General features: G+C 54.3%; 1 protein-coding gene across 2 annotated transcripts in view; it reads right to left on the minus strand.

The window, feature by feature from the left end:
* Positions 1–296: 296 nt before the first annotated feature.
* The window catches only part of SFSWAP (splicing factor SWAP), a 54,120-nt gene continuing 35,161 nt past the window's right edge, over positions 297–19,255 (minus strand). For both annotated transcript variants that reach the window (XM_078595262.1, XM_078595263.1), the window contains 8 exons: positions 18,707–18,818; positions 17,698–18,030; positions 8,425–8,687; positions 7,630–8,115; positions 6,297–6,386; positions 5,317–5,616; positions 4,104–4,173; positions 297–2,985 (listed from right to left, as the gene is read on the minus strand). In XM_078595262.1, coding sequence (XP_078451388.1) covers positions 2,948–2,985; positions 4,104–4,173; positions 5,317–5,616; positions 6,297–6,386; positions 7,630–8,115; positions 8,425–8,687; positions 17,698–18,030; positions 18,707–18,818 — 1,692 coding nt within the window. In that variant the 3' untranslated portion in view covers positions 297–2,947. The remainder of the gene's footprint in view (positions 2,986–4,103; positions 4,174–5,316; positions 5,617–6,296; positions 6,387–7,629; positions 8,116–8,424; positions 8,688–17,697; positions 18,031–18,706; positions 18,819–19,255) is intronic.

Genomic DNA, 19,255 nt, shown 5'->3' on the forward strand with positions numbered 1-19,255 from the left:
AACCACCACGTAAAAAACTAAAATATAAACATCAATATCATCAATATACTCAATATACTCTCCAATAATCTGAGCTACTAGTAAGCCATACATTACAATTCTATGTCGCAAATTTTTTTATAATATGCCTCCAGCTAAACAAGGACCACGACCAGCAGGCGGACCTCGCACAGACAGCGGGGGGGGGGGGGGTTGCCAGCCAGTCGCGGGCGTAAAAAAAAAAACACATCCGAAGCCGCGGTCAGAAGAGGCTCTTAACAATAAACAAGGGCCCAACACGTCGCCGCAGTCCTCCATTTCATTTTGAAACAAATTTATTTGGACAAGTTCGGAAGCATCAGTTAAACAAAGTTTAACGCAGACGCGCACACACACATCGCACCGCACCATCTCCGTTCCGGATGCGAAGCCCCAGGCAGGACGCTCTTTCTGCCACCTTTCCCAATATTCCCCTCGCCAATTCAAATTACGTCGTTACACCGTTGCACGCGCCGGATGATTGCTCAACACATTCTGCCCCCAACCCCCACCCCTCACCGCGATGAAGAGAGCACTGCTTCTACAAGTCGGGAACTTGGCGTGTGCCAAACCGAGTATGTCCCCTCGGCGGTGCAGCGGTTTGAGCACCGTCCAACGAACCCAGCCACCCGAGTTCGATCCTCGGTCATGGCGAGCGTCAGCGACGACTGGATATCTGAACTGGGTTTTTTTTTTTAGCCTTCCCTAGGTCGGACTAGGCCTTAAACGAGTACCTGGCAGTGTGTAATCGTCGGCACTGGGGAGGTGGGGAGGAAAAGTGTCTCGGCGTGGTGACGGCAAACCCCCATTCGTGCCCTTTTCCGACCTTAATGGGTGCTCGCTAACAGCACTCGCCCCATGTAACACCGATAGCAATTTATTTCAACTTGAATCGGTGCTCCATACATCACGCCATGCATCACGGTGCAGCGACTTCAATGCGTGGAACGGTCGTGAACAAGGGTATGCGAACCCGTGGTGGGTTACGCAGTGATGGGGAGCGTGGGGGGGGGGGTAAAGCCGTTGCCTTGAGGTAATAATAAAGGGTCAAGGGGTTAACAAGGTCAGTCTCAAGCCAACGCACGCATCAGGGGATTGCACTGGGGGAGGGGGGGGGGGTCTGGCGGCCTCGGTCACGACACCAGCAACGTTCCCCCCCCCGCCGCTTGAACTTCGGGGGCTCCTCGCTCCTCCAGGTTAAGCGCTCGTTGGCGCGCGAAGTTCGGTTTGACGGCGACGGCTCGGTCGCTTGACGTCGCAGGAGTTTGATTTCGCGCACGCACTTGGGGCCTCTCGGGGAGCTATCCGCCAGATGAGGCACGCGGGAAGGTTCCTGACGGTGCCGACGGACGCTCGGCGGGGGGGGGGGATAAGAGTGCGGCACGGTAGCAACATCCTGAGCTTGTTAGGCTGAACATGGGTCAGACTGTTGGGATGCACGGAAAGGAAAAAAGTGATCAGAATTGGTACCCTCGAAACACCCACAGTGCAAAGAATTGAAATTGTTGAAAAATTCCAACAAAAAACTGTGAAAAGTCCACAAAAAGTGTGCAAACGCCCCTTTGTGGGCAGTGCATTCGATCTGACGTGAAGTTCAAGTGGTCACCTGGCATCATGCTGTCGATGCCACCAACGCCACCACCAGCACCACCTTCACATCTCGATTTCCTCTCTGCAACATCCAGCATGAGGCCCCTCCCCGTGATGAATCCAAGGAAACAGTCTCGTCTTCAACGCGTCAACCAGGCCATGCTCCCCGTGGAAATTATTCGACGGATCGGCTCTCTCGACGCGCGTCGAATCGTCGGCCGGCGAGTTCGCGTGACCCCTTCCCCCCCTCACCCCCCGTGCAGCAGCCACTCAAAGACGCAACCAGCAAAGAGGCAACCACGGACCCCCCACCCCAGAATCGTTGACAATTCACAGAATTGCGACGGCGAGAGAAGGGGGCTCGTGAATTGTTGCATGCGTCCTAGCGACAAAACGCGACCGACGGGAGTTCAAATGGGGTTCGTTGTTTAAAATAAAAAACACTCCGCAAACTTTATTCCACCAAATGCAGGTTAGTCGATCCGCACGTGGATAGTTATTTATTTATTTACAAGGGCAATCAGAATAGCCGGTAAACGGTCACCAGCGACGGGACAAAGGAGAAGCTGTCAAAAACTTTGTTCCTTTACAATTCAATTCGTAACAAAAAAAAATAACTGTTAAGATAAGTCGACTTTTTTTTTTTTTACGAAAGGGATACCACTTATTTACAAGAAACAAAACTCATCGGCAGATGTCCGGCAACGTAATGTGGCAATGTGGCTTCTAGGAGGCCAGATGTGGTAACGGGAAGCCTCTCTCCGTACAGCTTGTGGGGGGGGGGGGGCGGGGGGGAGGAACAGGGCAGGTCGATGGTACGACGCTGCTTCCGTACGAAGGACGTCGCCACGGGACAAAACACAGTTATAACAGCACAGTATCGCCAAGTCTCGCGCTCACCGATTCATTGTTGTTGTTATCCCTTTTCCTTAAATGTACCAGCCCTGTAGCGCGAACAAATAACCTCGGCCGCTTTATTTAACGAAGAAGCGAACCTAAAAATAAATTCCGCGGCAGATATTAATTCAGTTTGTTGTCCTTCCCCCCCCCGCACCTCCGATTAGTACGGGTTCGCTACGTCACAAGTTCAACACACGTCCATACACGCCACACCTGGCCTCGCTGCGTGGCATTAAAAACAAAACGGCGGTATGGGGGGAGGGGGATGGGGGGGGCGGTGGGGAGGGTGCAAAAAAACACAACACCGTTTAACGAAAAAGTTCAACTCTTGTGACGATTTAATGAACGAGACGGCGATACGCCGTCGTGTTTTGTGCAGTGGCTTGCGGCAATGTGCCGTTGTTGTTCTCAGCTGGGCGAGGGCTAAGGGAGCTCCTTCTCAGCGGCCAGCATCGCCTTCACTCGTGCCATGATATCCTGCAGCGCACACGCGCGGGAAGAGAAGCCATCACCACCACCACCACAGCCTCAAAACACGAGCACCCATCTCCTCCCACCCCACCCTCCCCACCCCGCGCCACCCCCACCCCTCGCAGACAAACGCTGAGCAAAGCTCCACCACATCCTGTGCTGTCAGACTGGACGTTAACAATCGGTGATGGGTCATTTATTTATCCTGGAAAGCATCGCCTAGTCTCAATGCTCGCCTTCGGCAGGGTCCTTGCACTGGGAGGTTTGGCCAACTGCGTTTGGAGAGCGATTCAACCGGGCAACCCCGAGTTCGATTCCTGGCCACGGCTAACATCAGCGGCGAATCAAATGTGAAGCAGTCCGAGGGGCCCTCCTCCGCCAACCTGCAACGACCGGAGCGGTGAAGCGTTGGTCAAACAATCCCCACGACGGAGCGGTGAAGCGTTGGTCAAACAATCCCCACCACGACGACGAACCCAGTAGGGGGGAGGCATTCATGCAGCAGTCGATTGACAAAGAGCTGACAAAATTACTCGCTCGTGGGAGGAAAAGCAAAGCACCTGGAGAAAACCCAAGCAAGAGAGGAGACAACGCTTAGTGGCCCGCACAGATGGGTTCACGAACCCCTTTGCTGTAGTGCCATCTACTGGCCACCTCGCAGCCTAAGTCGCGGTTACCCTGCTCACACGAGCATGGCGTACTAATCTTCCGGCAGAGAGGACGGGGGACGGAGGAGATTGATTTCACGGAACAATGATTGGCGGCTTCTCACGAATTTGGGGGGAGGAGGGGGGGGATCAAAAGCTGAACGAGCCTGCCAAGTGGGACCTGAACTTGTGACCCTCCGATTGCGATCAACGTCTTCCGTAACCTCCCGTGTCAATCGGCCCCCGCCCTCAACACACGCTCGCGCCCGTGTGTTACACGAGAATCGGCGGCGCTCGCGAAGGGCTTTGTTGAGTTCCGCAACATCCGCAGTGGTGGTGGTGGTGGCGGTGTGCCAACAATGTTTTACGTCCGGCCCGGCTCTCTCTTCCAACTCCGTCAAAGCAAGCGCGACTCGACGACAGATTGACCGACGGGCCGGCTCGGAATCCCCGCGCCCGAGAGTGCGATTTTCCCACCTGAGTGATTTTGACTTGAACCGCGGAGAGAGTCGGAGAGGCGGTGCCGTCCTTCTCCGGAGCCAGAGGCCTGTTAACGAAGCGAGCGAGCGAGTGAGTTAGCGAGCGTACCAAGAAAAAAAAATAGATTTTAAAAAATAAATGGGGCAAAGCTTTAGTGAAGTGCTCGGTTAAAAATAAATGACCCTTGATTAATGACCGCGGCGCGTTCAAGCCGCGAGCTAATAAAGCACATACAAAAGTGTGGCGGCGCATCCCCGAAGCGACACGCAGTCAACACAGATGCGCGATGCTTGAAAACCGCAGCGCAGCGGCAACGCGCGAGCAGAGACGAACTGCAGACAGTGAGCCGCCGCTCTGGGGAATCATCGGCGCTGCAACTCTTTTTTGTCTCATTCTCCACCGCCCCCCCACCCCATCTCTCTCTCCCCGTCGCTCTCTCCCTCTAAACTCGCGCTCTCTTTCTCACCCCTCTGTGTGCGTCTCGGTTGGTCTCGCACCGTGCGTGTCTCCGCGCGCGTCTCGCGCACCACTCGGTCTTATCGCTCTGCAAGTCCGCTCGTGTCTCGCTTTGTGACTCGCTTGTCGCGGCACGTACCTCTGTCACTATCCATGTCGTTCCAAATCCATGTCCGTGCCCGTCGCTCTCAGACAGGCATTGCCCACCCCGCTGTCTTTCTGCGTGTCTGTGTCTCCCGACGCATCTGTGTGCGTGCGTGTCTCTCTCCAATATCTATCACGGTGTCTGTCTCTCGACATATCTGAGTTTCTCTCTCGGTATATGCTGCTCTCTTTGTCTCTCTCCACGTCTTCTTTCTGTATTCCTCTCTCCCTCTGTCTCTTTCCATATCTCCGCATCCCTACCTCAACCCATCTCTCTCCAAGTCGGTTTTAGCACAGGTCCCCACTTCCGGACGAGACGTCTCTAACCATGCTATCCAAACCCATTACCACTACCACCGCATAACCACATCAACAACACCTTCACCGCTACACTGCCACCACCACAACCACCATCAACCACAACCACCCATCATGAACACCGCCACCGCCTCACTGCCACCACCACAACCACCATCACCACCACCACCACCACCAGCTCCACAACCACCAGCTCCACAACTACCACCACCCATCACCAACATCGCCACCGCCACCATTACCACCAAATCAATAACGCCGCTTCCACTGCCTCCACCGGCTGGCGACGTACGTGGCGTGGCCGTGCGTGCGCGTGGTGGTGGTGGCAGTGGCGGCGGCGGAGGAGCTGCTCGCGTCGCTGGGTTGGGACGCGTCGGGCGAGGGCTCCGCCGAGCGCGAGTGGCCGCGCTTCTTCTTCCTCGAGGAGGAGGTGGAAGAGGAGGAGGAGGGCGCCGCCCCCACGCTGGCGTTGGGCGCGTGCGAGGGACGCGCGTGGTGCTTCGGGTGAGGCTGGGGGTGCTTCTTCCTGCGGTGGACGTCGTCCTCCCCCTCCGCCCTGGGCGACCTCTTCCGCTTGTGCTCCTTGGGCGACCTGGCAGGCGGCGCGGAGGGCGGTTGGGGGCGATTGGGAGGTGGTGGGGGGTAGTGCGGGGTGGTGGGGGGTGGTGGGGGGTGGTGGGGGGTGGTGGGGGGTGGTGGGGGGTGGTGGAGGCGAACGGACACGTGGGTGACGCGTCTCTTCCGAGCCCGCGAGCGCAAAATCCACACACCAGGGCTCCCAGACACACACACACACACCAGGGCTCCCAGACACGCACACACCAGGGCTCCCAGACACGCACACACCAGGGCTCCCAGACACACACACACACCAGGGCTCCCAGACACACACCAGGGCTCCCAGACACACACACACACCTGGGCTCCAAATATAAAGATCCCCCGTACAGCCTTAACAGACTATAGGAACAAGTGCTGTTAGCGATCAACTATGAAGGCCGGCATGGCACAAGAGGTGGTGGCCAGCATCACGCCCAACCGCCTTTGTCTCCCTCGTGGCGATATTTACACACCGCACTAGGTATTTATTTGAGGCCGAGGCAACCCAGGGGAGGGCCAAGACCAGTTCAAATCTTCCCCACTGTTATTGGTGGTGAGCGGATATCGAGAGGGTGGAGAGGGGTGGAGGACGGGGGAAACGGGGGAGATGGGGGCAGAGAGTGGAGAAAGTGGGGACGGAAAGACAGGGGAGATGGATAACGGCTGCCCCACCTCCGCGTGCTCCGGACGGGGCTGGTGGACACGCGGTAGGCACTGGGCAGGGTGTCCTCCTTCCGCTGCTCCACGGACCGCGACCGGGACCTGCGGCCGCCAACAGAGATTCGCCAAATCAAGAGGAGGCTCCAGAGAACCACGCCGCACCCGAGAGGGCGTTCACTTGCGGAGATGGAGCCAAGAAACCAGGCACGGGACGGAGAGGGACCACTGCGTCTCAAGACCGCGATGGACGGTGGAGGCTTGCGGAGAGCCTTCATCCGCCAGCGGAATTGACCGTGGCCGACGATGACGAGACGTGGAACGTTTAATCGTTTTGTTGTTTAAAAGTGACTCTTCACACCCACAAAACACATGTCTAATTACGTGGGTAGGAAGCAATGATTTCCGACTGGCCCAATTTAACACGCAACAGCCGCTACAACAACAACAGCAACAGCAGCTAAATGATGGCGATGTCACCACAGCACTTATGCCAGGCGAGTTGCGCTTTGAGGCTGCCATGTGAAATATCAAAGGCTCGCCACATGGCAGGAGGTCACAGGGACACAGTCCCAGGTGCAATGGGTCACCTGACCGAGATGACTGGCAGATGCCCGGCACTCCGGCCGATGTTGCAAGCGTCGCTTCTAAGCCGAACCCCCCCCCCCCCACGGCATACGACACGCACGCCGGCGTTCAAACTAACTAAAATAAATTCACCAGGTAAGACCCACTGCGCTATACAGTTATTTTTCAGAAGTGACCTGGCTATCACAAATGATAGCTCAACGAAAGTGGCTTATCACGTGGAAATGTATGGCAGCCAAAATACTCTAAACACGTAGTATTCATTCTAAATGTGGATGGGAAAAACCAGAGGACCCGGAGGAAAGTCCGTGCGACCACGGGGAAAGAGAGACACGCGAACTCCAAATATACAGGCGTACATCTTCTTGGTTCTTTCGGTAAAGTCACGTAGAATGGAAATAATAAAATAATAAAAATAAAACATAATAAAACAATTCTCACGACGTTTCGGCCACAACGCAAGCAGCCGTCCTCAGGTGGAGAGCAGGTCTGTCGAGTAGACAGGCTGCTTGCGTTGTGGCCGAAACGTCGTGAGAATTGTTTTATTATGTTTTATTTTTATTATTTTATTATTTCCATTCTACCTGACTTCACCGAAAGAACCAACAAGATGAATCCCTGCAGTCACGAAAGCTTTAAATCGAAATATACAGGCGTAGTCAAGTTCGCGGTCAAAAACCACGACCCCTCCTGTACACCAGGTGAGGTAGTTAACATCTCGCCAACGCGCCCCCCGCTTTCAGCTCTTGACTCTGCTTACCGCGAGCGCCGCGCCGACTTGTACGCGCTGGGCAGCGGCTGCTTGGAGCGCGAGCTCGAGCGCGGGCGGGAGCGCGAGCGGGGCGCCGAGCGCGAGCGGGACCTCCGCTCGCGCTTCGACCTCTTCGCCTTCTTCTTGTCGCGCGAGCTCTTCTTCTTGCGCCCCCCCCCCCTTGTCCCTCGGGGCGCCGCGCTCGTGACGCGGCGAGCGGCTCCTCTCGCGCGACCTCCTCCTCTTTCTCTCCTCCTCCTCCCCCTCTCCTTTCTCCTTCTTCTTCTCCTTCCCCGAGTGTCGCGCCTTCTTTGATTCCGGAGGTTCGTCCGGCGCAGGGGATGGTGCCGGTGGTACCGGCGCCGCCGCTGCCGTTGCCGCAGTTGCCGCCGCTGCCGCCGCTGCCGCCGCCGCAACCGCCGCGGCCGCCGCCAGTGCCGATGCCGCCGGTGTGACTAACACCGGCGACACCTCTCCCGCCGCCTCCGTCTCCATCTGGGGAAGAATAGAGTGCCGAGGTTTGGTGTGGCGAGGGTCAAGTGCTGCTAAACCCTCTCAGTGCCAGAAGTTCCAATCCACAAGGCGTATATAATGATTCTCCCCCCTCGCGCCCGGGTAAGCAATTCAACGGGCCGTCACGATACGATGGCTGGCAACAATGGTGACCACGATGATGGCTACGATGGCGATGGTAATGACGACGATGATGCCGACGATGATTACGACGATAATTACAACGACAACAACGAGTAAGATGACGACGATGACAAAAACGACCGTGACAGCGACGCCACGCGCACGCACCTTGGCGGAGCCGCCCGTGTCCCCGGGGTACCGCAGCTTCTGGAGGAAGAGCTCAGCCTTGCGTCTCCTCTCGGCCTGGAGCAGCCGCTCGCGCTCGTCCCGCGCCGACGCAGCCGGCGCCGCCACCAACGCCGCCGCCGCCAGCAGGAGGCCCTGCTGGCGCTCGCGCTCCGCCTGTGCCTGCCGCTCCTTCGACTCCTTGGCGGCCTGCGCAAGCTTCTCACGCGCCGCTGCCGACAGACGGTCCTCCAGGCGCTGCTTGGCTGGGCGTGGGGGGGATGGGGCGGAGGTAGGCGGTGGCGGGAAGGCAAAGCGGAGGAGTTTTTTTTTTAGGCCCCAAATAAAAAAATTTTGTGCCCAATTATTTTTGAATCGCGCTATCGGCTTCGTGTCACGGCATGAAGTCGTTTCCCTTCGAAGACTGCAGCTAGAAGTGTTCCGCTCCGTGTCAGAACCAATCCTTCCCCTCCCCCGGCACCCACCACCTCCCACTAACTCCCTACGACCACAAGCCTAATGATTCCAGGTCCTGATTTTATTCCATAATCAATGATTGTTTTACTTAACACCGTGAAACACGTGCAGCGTCCTAATTGGTTGCAGGGGGTCATGTGAACCAGTCGCACACGATACACACGAAATGGACACTCACAGGGCTCCACACGCGTGATTTGCCGTGTGTGCCGCAAGTTTAAGAATCGAACGTAATCAATCGATGAACCTTGACATTTTTACATGGCAAACCAACTGTGCCATGTGACAGGAAAATAGACAGGAGGCTCACATGAGTCACAGGGTGCTTAAACTGAACAAATATGTTGCTCCGGTTGATCTGAAATCCATGTGACCACCTCAACAGTACAGTAGTTGCCATATCTTTACAACGGTGGGCAGAGTTTGATTGATGTTGATTGGCGTGGCTCTGCTATCATCCACTTTGTGGGTGGGAGTCTTCTGCGCAGGACCAGGGAAGTGTAATCAGTGAGCACAGTCCATTCTCTACTACAAACATTTGTTTTGATCATTAGCAAACTCAATTTTCTTAACTTAAACATCATTTTTGGCATCGGGCTCCACGGAAAACTGATATTTTTGGATTATCCACGATTTTGAATGAATTCGCGGCCCTCCTCTCTGTCATTAGCGTGGATAATCGAGAGTCCACTGTAATTGTACGTCTACGATAGAGGGATATTTTTGGGTTAGATCGTGTAAATATAAATGTGTCATTAAACCCGCCACCACCAAACCACAGCCAATCAGTAAGGATTTGTCACGTACACAAAACGTGACCATTTCCTTCCTAGTTCAGCAACACCGGTGTGTTGGGAGATTAAAACCCACAACGTTTACAAATCGAGTACGTTTGACGCGTCTCCGGCAATTACAAACAGCCTCATCAGGCAACAGCCAGAGTTGCGTACATCTGCTACAAAGCTATCGTGAAACAAAGGATGGTGAGCGTGCTACGTCTTGCACAACGCCACCAGCCCCCCCGGTCCTCTAATGCCAGATTTCTCGACAATATCAATCACTCGACGTGGCCATCTGTGACGGCACGAGACCTGGTGGCCTGCCTGCACCCACCTGGAGTCAAATTTCTCGAGTCCGGTTACAGAACCAGACACCCTGCCCCTCCTCCATCGGTCACACCATGTGTCACAGACCACACGTGGTCAGCACCCCCACACCCTCACCACCCCTTTCAAATAATCTGAAATCGGGCCGAAGATTATCGTATTCTACGGCAAATAGAAAAAAGTTTCGGCTGCAGTTGGCCCAATCAACGCTGCGCGAGTTTTTCCCACTGGAATTTCAATCGCACGTGACCTCTCTCTCTCCATGCTGACCGTCGAGGGCTAGAAGGTACGATGGCCGGTGGCGGTGCAGGAGCTGGACGGATCAGTGCAGTGCGAGACCATGAGAAGTGGAACGCAAGGCGAGGCCACATCCAGTCATGGATAGATCATGACTGTTGCTCTGCTGGTGCTGTTGCTGTTCATGATAACGATGATGAATCAGCAACGTCTACGCAAATTGTGAGGCTCCCAGACATTATCTGTTACAAGCACAAACCTTGTGCAGGAAACCACAGTCGACACTAACCAGATAACCAACTCTGTTCCCTTCTCTAAGTCACAAAGTCCACAACGCTCACTCATTGCTTGCCACGGTGGCGAGATGTTAACTACCTCGCCTAGTGTACAAGAGCTCGTGGGTTCAATCCCGACCCTGACACCTGTATATTTGCAGTTTGCGTGTTCTCTGTCGTGGTCGCGTGCATTTTGCTCCGGCTCCTCCACATCGACATCGCGCGTTGTTGGAGTATTTGGCCGCTATAAATTTCCACGTGATGATAAGCCACTCCCCGTTGAACTATTCCTTGCGATAGCAAAGTCGCTTCTGAAAAAAAGAGCTATACAGGCTCAGCGGGCCCTTACCTGGTAAAAAACAAATAATAAAACAGTCAAAATATCAACTCCAAAGAGCCGCAGCGCGAGCTATCCATCATCGTAAGGAGGCAGCGGCTTCGGGTATGAACGGCAACGGGAGCCCCCTCCTGCGTCAACAGGCCTTTAGCCACCCCTCGATTCGCCCCCCCCCCCCCGCTCCGTATGTCTAGGAGGGCTTTCACGTTTCTCGATGAAGGCGCTAATGTTTTCCTTCAAGCGCGTCCGGTCATCGGGCACACCCTCCCACCCCCGTTTGGCAAAACAAAACAAAGCAATTGCCAACAGGGCAAGTGGAGATGCTGGCCAATGTATCTGCTCTCCGAAATCCTTTTGGAGAGACAGAGAGAGACACGACGACGAGGGGGGGGGGGGGGGGGGTGGTTGTGCTGCTCTATCTCAAGCTACGAGTTTTTTTGTTTTTGTTCGGCTAGAAATAACACGGACGGGGTGTCGGTGCTGCGAAGGCAGCGCCCGCAAACAAACCGGTAACGTCGTATCTCCCGACCCGCTTCGCCCGCTGCGCGCCTCCTCCCGAAGAGAAAAACGCGGCCTAATAGGACGCCCACGGCACCTTCGGAGCTCGGCGGAAGATGAGTCCGTATGAAAGGAAAAGAAAATCAGTCAAGTCCCCTGTGGGCTCTATCAATAAAAAAATGACAAAGGGAACACCCCCCCCCCCGCCCTTAATATTAAGTCAAAACGCACCGTGCATTTAAAAACGCACCGAGGTGGTCCGAGTGCAGTTGGAAGTGGCAAATAAATGATTAACGGCATCACGTTAGAACGCAGCATCCCACACGCACAACAAAGGCAGCGGATGACGGTGATATTGACAGTGCGGCTGTGCGCGTTCGCCAGTGTCTGTAGGGAGTGGTGGCGGTGGTGCGCACAGGCACGGATATTCAAATGCAGCAACAGACGCATGTATTAACCGACGTGAACATTTGCCTTGCATCCGATCCAATTTCAGAACACTTTCATCTCGCGAGAAAGGCGACGTTTTAAGCCTTGCAAATACTTAGTTTATCTCATCCACGCCGCAAAGACGTGGCCGAATGTTATTTTGAACGTTCAGCAAAATACGTTTTGTTCCGCGGGAACGATAAAAGTAGCAGCCGCCGCCCCCCCAGGCCATCAGGTTTGTACGTACGGTAAACTTCGTTCGCACCATACCGTAGCCAACCGTGCTAATCGGAGGTGCGGAAATGAACCTTCCCTCCCCCCCTCCCCTACCCATAAATGCCTCACTACCGAGAGCAAAGGCACACTCGCGGTCGTGGGGAGACACGCACACAAAGAACAGAACACCACTTTTTTTCCCGCCGATAAAAAACCGAGGCAGAATTATAAAATGGTGCCTGCCTTTGTCATCGCGCCTTCACCACCCCAACAAACGTCGCCTCACTCCTCTCGCCTTGCACTGAAGGCTCACGGTAGAACCCTACGCAGCAGCAGCAGCAGCGTCAATCGAAATCTGTTTCGGACACCAAAGGTCTCGCACTGTTACAGCCTCACGTCGGTTCTCTGCTGTCGCCCCCACGGTGTGAAACTCTCTACATCCCTTTGCACATCCGCAACATCAAATGGCACTCTGACTTTCAAGAAACATCTAAAGGCCTCTATCTGTTTGGTCAGGCTTTCGAGCAGCCTTGAGTTTGGCTCCGCGCTGACTTGGCGTATTATAAATGTCATTATTGTTATTATTAAGAGGGTGGTGAGGGGGGAGACGTCTTGACACTGAACAGAGCACAAGTGGTGTGTGTGTGTGTTGAACTTCTTTCACACCGTACATAGCCAACCGCGCTAATCGGAGTGGAGGACCCCTCAACGAGAGAGCGTAAGAACACCGAAAAGCAGAATAAGGACACGAACAGGACGTGTGTGTGTGTGCCATCTCTCGATCGAAGAATGAAGCCCAACAGACTATCTCAACGAAGGAGGATTTCTTCACAAATATGGCTATCACCAGTAGAACGCCACGGTACTAAAATTGTAAATGTTGTGGGTTTACTCTCCAACGCACCGGTGTGCTGAAGTAGTCACTAATTGGCACGTTATGTTTACATGACGAACCTTACTCATTGGTTGCGTGGAAGTGATTGGCGGTTTTAGCGACACACTTTATATTTCCGCGATCTAACCCTCCAAAAAACCTTGATGAAGGAGTAGGGGGGAGGGGTAAGCGGTGTAATTCTGGGCGCCCCGCCGCCTTCTGAGGCGTAGGAGAAGCATCCAGGGGTCCTGGAAGATGCGTTCATCCCGACCAACGATGACATCATCGTCATCTTCGGAGGTCGACAATTCTGCCGCTAAAAATTACAGACGTACGGTGTTCTTGCTTGCTCGAGGCTTTATAGACGTGCGATTAAAGCCACGCGTTTCTGGGGGCGAGCTTGGCCTCGTCTACAACTCGCTGCGAGGCGCAGAAAAGAAGAGCCAGGCTTATGGGGGTGGGGGTGGCTCGGGCGGGCGCGCACTTAAGAGCCCCGCCCTCAAAAGCTTTGTGCGTAGCTCGTTCCGCGGCCCCGTAGGGAACTGCCAAACGTTACGAATACCACTGCGGCCGGTGGCAGGCAGCGCAGGAAGAAGAATAGAAAATCATGCGTGCACCTGCCTCTCGAGGCCGCAACAACGTCCAACCCACGCGCACGATCGAGCGGCAACGTCGCAAAAGCCAAGCGGAGATCCTATACGAGCGCAGGAGCCTTTGGGCGTCATCCCCTACGTCCACACGGGCGAGCCTTTTTCTCCGCGCAACCCGGTTTCCTAAACCGCACAAAGCCCAAACGGGCTCATTCGTGGAATCGGCCAAACATTCCAATGAAGCAGGAGCCTCTACTGAAATACGAGTCCTGGAGACTCGGGCGAGCCTCTCCTGGGTAAACAAACGCTCACCGCTATAATCACTGCCGGCAATCTGCGAGCAAGCGCGCATCAACCGCTGACCTCGTGACCTCCGCGGCCGTGCGCGCCTTGCTATTTATTTGCATTACAAATATTTTGTTTCGTGGGAGAAAAAAAATGACCTCATTAGTGCGAGGTACTTGGTGGTGCTTATGGCGCAGAGAGTTAACAGTATGTGCCCGCGTGCCCGCAGATGAGGATGATGTTACCGCGCTCGCACGGGCCGGGATATTTCTTCAGGACCTCAACAAACCGACGTGGTGGGGGGAGGGGGGCATTACATTTTTTGGCATCGTTGACGATTGCGAAATTACGCCGCGAACGCTAAAGAAGGACTTTCACTTATTTGCCGACTCCCAGTGAACGCACTCAAGGAGAAGCGTTTCTCGCTAATTTTAGGTGGGGTGACGGGGGGGGTAGACGGGGGATTAATTGCGAAGAAGCTGCCGTCGCCGCAGCATTTAAGAGATTCTTCGTTTGACGAAGAAATGAGAAAAAAACACCAATATGCGATTTCAGGGTTGAATACACAGTCCCACATAAGCGTTTATTTTTAGCCAACACTAACTCACTCTAATGACATAATTTATCATCGGGTCGACTTTTCAAATCCTTCCATAAACCGCTATAATTATAGAAGACCGTAATTAACAAATGCACGGAAGTCAAAAAAAGCGCCAAGGACAGGTAGCTGCGTAATTAATGAGAGGAAGCACGCTTCCCTGTGCGGAGAGCACCGTAATAACGAGACCAAATATAGCGCGGCGGCGGCGCTACCGCCACCACCGCCGCCGCTGCCGCCCGGGAGGAACGGGCGGCACGGGCGAGAGCGAGAGACCCCCCTCCCCCCTTTCGTTCCGCACACCGGCGGCGAGCGAAACGCCTCGCGGGGATCTCGCCCCCCCCCCCACCACACCCCAACGGAGTCGTTCAGGGAAGGCTGGGGCGAGCGCCGGCTTATTTAAGGGGGTCGTAGCTGGCGCATCGCGTGCGCCCGGGCCGCCTGCGTCTTCCCAAACAACCCCCCCCCCCCTCCCCACAATCGTGTTTCTGGTAACACTTCCCAGACACTGATGTTAGCCGTGGCTGGGAGTTTGAACTCCAACCGTCGTTGAGTTCCCCGCTCCGCCACCGCTTGCCCAATGTGTACGCACACAACTACGGGGAGGAACGGAGGGGCGCCGCTAGCAACTAAGCGACGTCGGGCTGGGAACACCGCGAGACCACGAGCAAGGGCGAGTGCGTAAACAGGCACCGCGGGGGGGGGGGGGTGAATATTCCTACGCTGCTGAACCCCCGAGATTTGCGTTCTATGGGCGCAGAGAAGTTTTCAACGCTCAAAACCCCGAGCGCGTGAATGCGATACCGTGGACGAAGTGCAAAAAAGCCAATGTATATCTTCTTGGTTCTTTTGGTAAAGTCACGTAGAATGGAAATAATAAAATAATAATAAAACATATTAAAATTATATATTAGTATATTATATCATTATATTATGTTATTTGATTTTATTATTTTTATTATTTTATTATTTCCATTCTACGTGACTTTACCGAAAGAACCAAGAAGATGAATCCCTGCAGTCACGAAAGCTTTAAATCGAAAAGCCAATGTATAAGTTACAGACGCGAGCTGTGGTGGGGGGTGGGGTGGGGGGTTCAGAGACGGCGTCTCAATCAAGGGCCTAAAAACCCACCGCGTAATAACTGCCACCCCACACCCCCCGCTCCACGGCGCTGCCTTTGATGACGAACACACAGCAAGGGCTGTGTCTGCAGAGACTGTTAAACATTTAAAGGGACCGGGCCCAGAAACCACACTAATTAATGCTAACCATCACTCCCAATCATTCCAGGGCTCCCGGAAAGGGGGGCATGAAAGGAGGGAAGGCAGGGCCTGCTTATTATGGCCGATGACTCAAGGGTAGGACTAGCGAGGGGAGTTACAGCGAACGCGCTCCCAACTTACCGACCAGCTGTTGCCCGAAACGTGTGCCTTGAGATTGAGGCTAACCCAATTCCTGTCTAGACTGTGGGCCACCTGTTTGATCAACCATTTTGATTTGCTCGATACACACGGTCAGCAAATGCGCGGTTTGTGTTTTTGCCGAGCTTTTTAGCGGTGGTAGTTACAAGAATTAAACATCGTCATCAATTCACCGCTGGATGAAGCCCTCTCCCAAGCCCATGCTATCGCACGCGGTCGTGCATTGCATACATCCTGCTCGACTTTGCGATTTCCCTCCCAACGTTACTTTCCACTCGAGCAACGCGTTAAACTCTTGTCGATTACAACTCGAACGGTGCCGACCGTTGCTGGCCGCGCACACCGTTTTAGGTTACTCGGGGAATGGGCTCAGCAACTTGCTTAAAAAAACATACATCTACCGCACACACGAGCCGATTTCATCGTTCCATTTCCAGGCGGGAAGCTGCCACGTGTCACAAGTGTCGACCGCAAGGCCGACGTCACCGCCAACGACGCGTCCTTCCTAAGAAGGCTATTCGTCAGATTTTTGTTATCAGTCGGTCTACTGTGAGTACGCAACGCTGTACGATCCTGCGCGGTTCCTCCTTCTACCTCCGGATTGCAATTCCAGAGTTGTGCATCGTCATCGTCTCTCTCCGCGAATTTATATTCACTGCGCTGGTGAAAACGTTGGTGAAAACGTCGGTGATAAACTTTACAATTACGAATTTGCGGAACGAACAAAAAAAAAACCTGTGATGAGTGCGGTCGGACGCAACGCGCTAATTAGGCACGCCGTTTTACACACGAGAAGCCGGTGCAGTCAATTAGGATTTTTGAAATATGACCACGCATGCAAATACTCTCCCGCACGGACAACTACGGCAGGAAAAGGTTTTCTCGAGCGAGTCTTACCCGAGATGGCGAGAGGTAATTTAAGTAGGCGATTACCACAGCGACGAGAATCTGGTACACAATTGGACAATTATAGGCCTTGTAATATCATTGCACATCGTATGTTTGTCGTTGAAAGGAGGATTGTGAATTAAAGACACCACTGGGCAGGTGGAGGCAATCGCCCTCCAACAACCACCTCCAATTAGCACGGTTGGCTCCGTACGGTGCAAAAGAAGTTCAACATACATACATACAACAACAACGGAGGGCAGAGAAAGCGACGTTCACAACAACGCGCGGAGCGCCGGGTGGCCAAAACGCAGCAAGTTGGCACAGTGGGGACCGCAGGTGATGCATGGTTTGCATTTTAACAGAGAACATTGAAAAGATTTTGCAGAAAGACGCACACCACGGTGGAGTATGGATAGGGGTTACTTTAAGCGGGGACTGCCCTGCCTGGCGACCCAGAAAATATTTCCACACCTGGCACAACGCATCCAGTATTTACTACCTTTCGCAATTAGCTGTGGGCTACCAGTCACGTGCCTATTCCAAGTCTAATTCTGTTTAATCCTCTACGCAACAGCCGGTCTTTTGCTCAAACTCCCTCCATGCCGTTCTACATCGGGAGTTTTATCACGCATGTTCTGAGTCGACCGGCGATCCAAACAATATTCGGTGAGAAGCCAAGTCCTGGGTATGGGGGGGGGGACCAGCGTTTGGGGAACTCTGCATGTTTTAAGTCCACGAGCCCAGACCAGATGTCTCACTTGTCGGTACCACCCGAGGTGGCGTAACAGCCGAGTGTATCGCTGTAATGTCTATCTTCGTATTTGTGGATCGGGGCATTGAGTCGTTATATATCGTATGGTCTGTTCAGGACACTGGAGAGTTTTTAATTTAGCATTTCTACATCAGACATCCGCATCTGCCGTATAAATTCATCGGCACGACTCAACCTTTGCTACCTTAGTTGGTACCGATTTCTGCCGCCGGCACATGTAACGAACGGTGCGCGACTTCGACGACAGCGGCAGTGACGCAAACTCACCCAGCTTGGCTTCCATCTCCTCCTGGCTCAGCTGCGGTCTGCGTTCCTCCGTCGCGGCTGTCGCGGCCGTCGCCCCGTGGGGCGGCCCGACCCTGCCGGCCGCCGGGGGCCGCCCGTGGCCGCCCTCGCCGTTGGGTTTGGAGGCGGACGCGGAGAAGGGGGAGGAGGCGGCGACTGCCCTGCCGACGTCGCCGCTGCCACCGCCTCCGCCCGGGTCAGGAAAGTCCTCGTCGTCATCATCGCTGTCGTCGCCGAGCAGAGCGTTCTTCTTCTCGAGGGGAAGAGCCTCGGGCTCTTTGGCACGAATCGCGAAGCTTATGGGGGCGATGGTGACTGCGTTGGGGAGGACACGGAGAGGGCGGCGGCGGTTAAGAGGTTCTGCGCGGTAGGGTACGGAGCAGCTGATCGTTACATTTATTTATTTTTCGTGAGTTGCTTACCTTTTACCTATTTTACACTCCTATCGTGTTGTTGTATCATTGGTTGTTGTAACTTGCTGACCCCGCCCCTGCTGGACATGTGTGAAAAAGAGTTTCAACGCTCATTGGATTCCTCCTTCATTCCAAAAATAAAGATTCGGATTCTGAACCCACTCCTTGCACGATTCTACACATTATCACAATTCAGGGTCACGATTCAGTTGAGGAATATGCCACGGTTACCCAACTGAGGAACATGACTTGAGACCAATACCCGCCATTCGTCACGAAGTGACGGTGACGTCACCATGGTGCCTGTGCCAGGCCAGGTGCACTCACATGAAATGTCGAAGGGCTCGGTGCTGGCAGAAGGTCACGGGACAGACCAAGGTGCCATGGGTTGACTGACTAAGATGACTGGTGGATGCACCAGCTGTGCCCCCTACTGCGCCAACGGTTGAAATAATAAAAAAGCAGTTTTGGACGCGGGCTCTCCACGGTTCCAGCTCAGAGCTTTGCTCTCCGAGCCACCCGGCAGCGCCGCACGAAACCGTGTTTTGGTCTGATTCGCGACGGCATCGTGGGCTCACTCTTTTGGGCTTTAGGGGCTTTGGCAGCGGCGGAGGTGGCGCTCGGAGGCTCCGTGGAAGTGACGCTGCCCTGCTGTTCCGTCCCATTGGTCGCTTGCGCCACTGGTGCTCTCTGTAGGCAAAAACAAGTTACGCACGCACACACACACAGTCATCACACCAGCATAAGCGCGCGCACACACACGTACAGTACATGTAAAGCCCTTTGTCAGTTCACTACTGGAAGAGGTCTTCCCCATGCAATGTGAGTCATGGTGGTTGTTAGGCCATACGTCACCACAACGATCAGTGCGGGTTGGTGAAGAGCGGGATTGTATACAAGCGAGAACATAGAGAGTACGGTACAATAACAAAAAACGTCCGTACTTTTAAATGCTGGCACACGCGCATATACGGTCAACAATTCCCCCCCCCGCGATAACCTTAAAGCCTGTCGGGGCAAATGCTGCCATTGAGCAACTATGAATGCAAGCATGGCACACGATAGGGTTGTGTGTACAACACGAGGCCCCGTCACACGTTTGCCTCGCGAGAGCTGATGATTACACA

Source organism: Lampetra planeri, chromosome 6 (genome assembly GCF_965212315.1).
Source record: "Lampetra planeri chromosome 6, kcLamPlan1.2.h2, whole genome shotgun sequence".
NCBI lineage: Eukaryota > Metazoa > Chordata > Hyperoartia > Petromyzontiformes > Petromyzontidae > Lampetra > Lampetra planeri.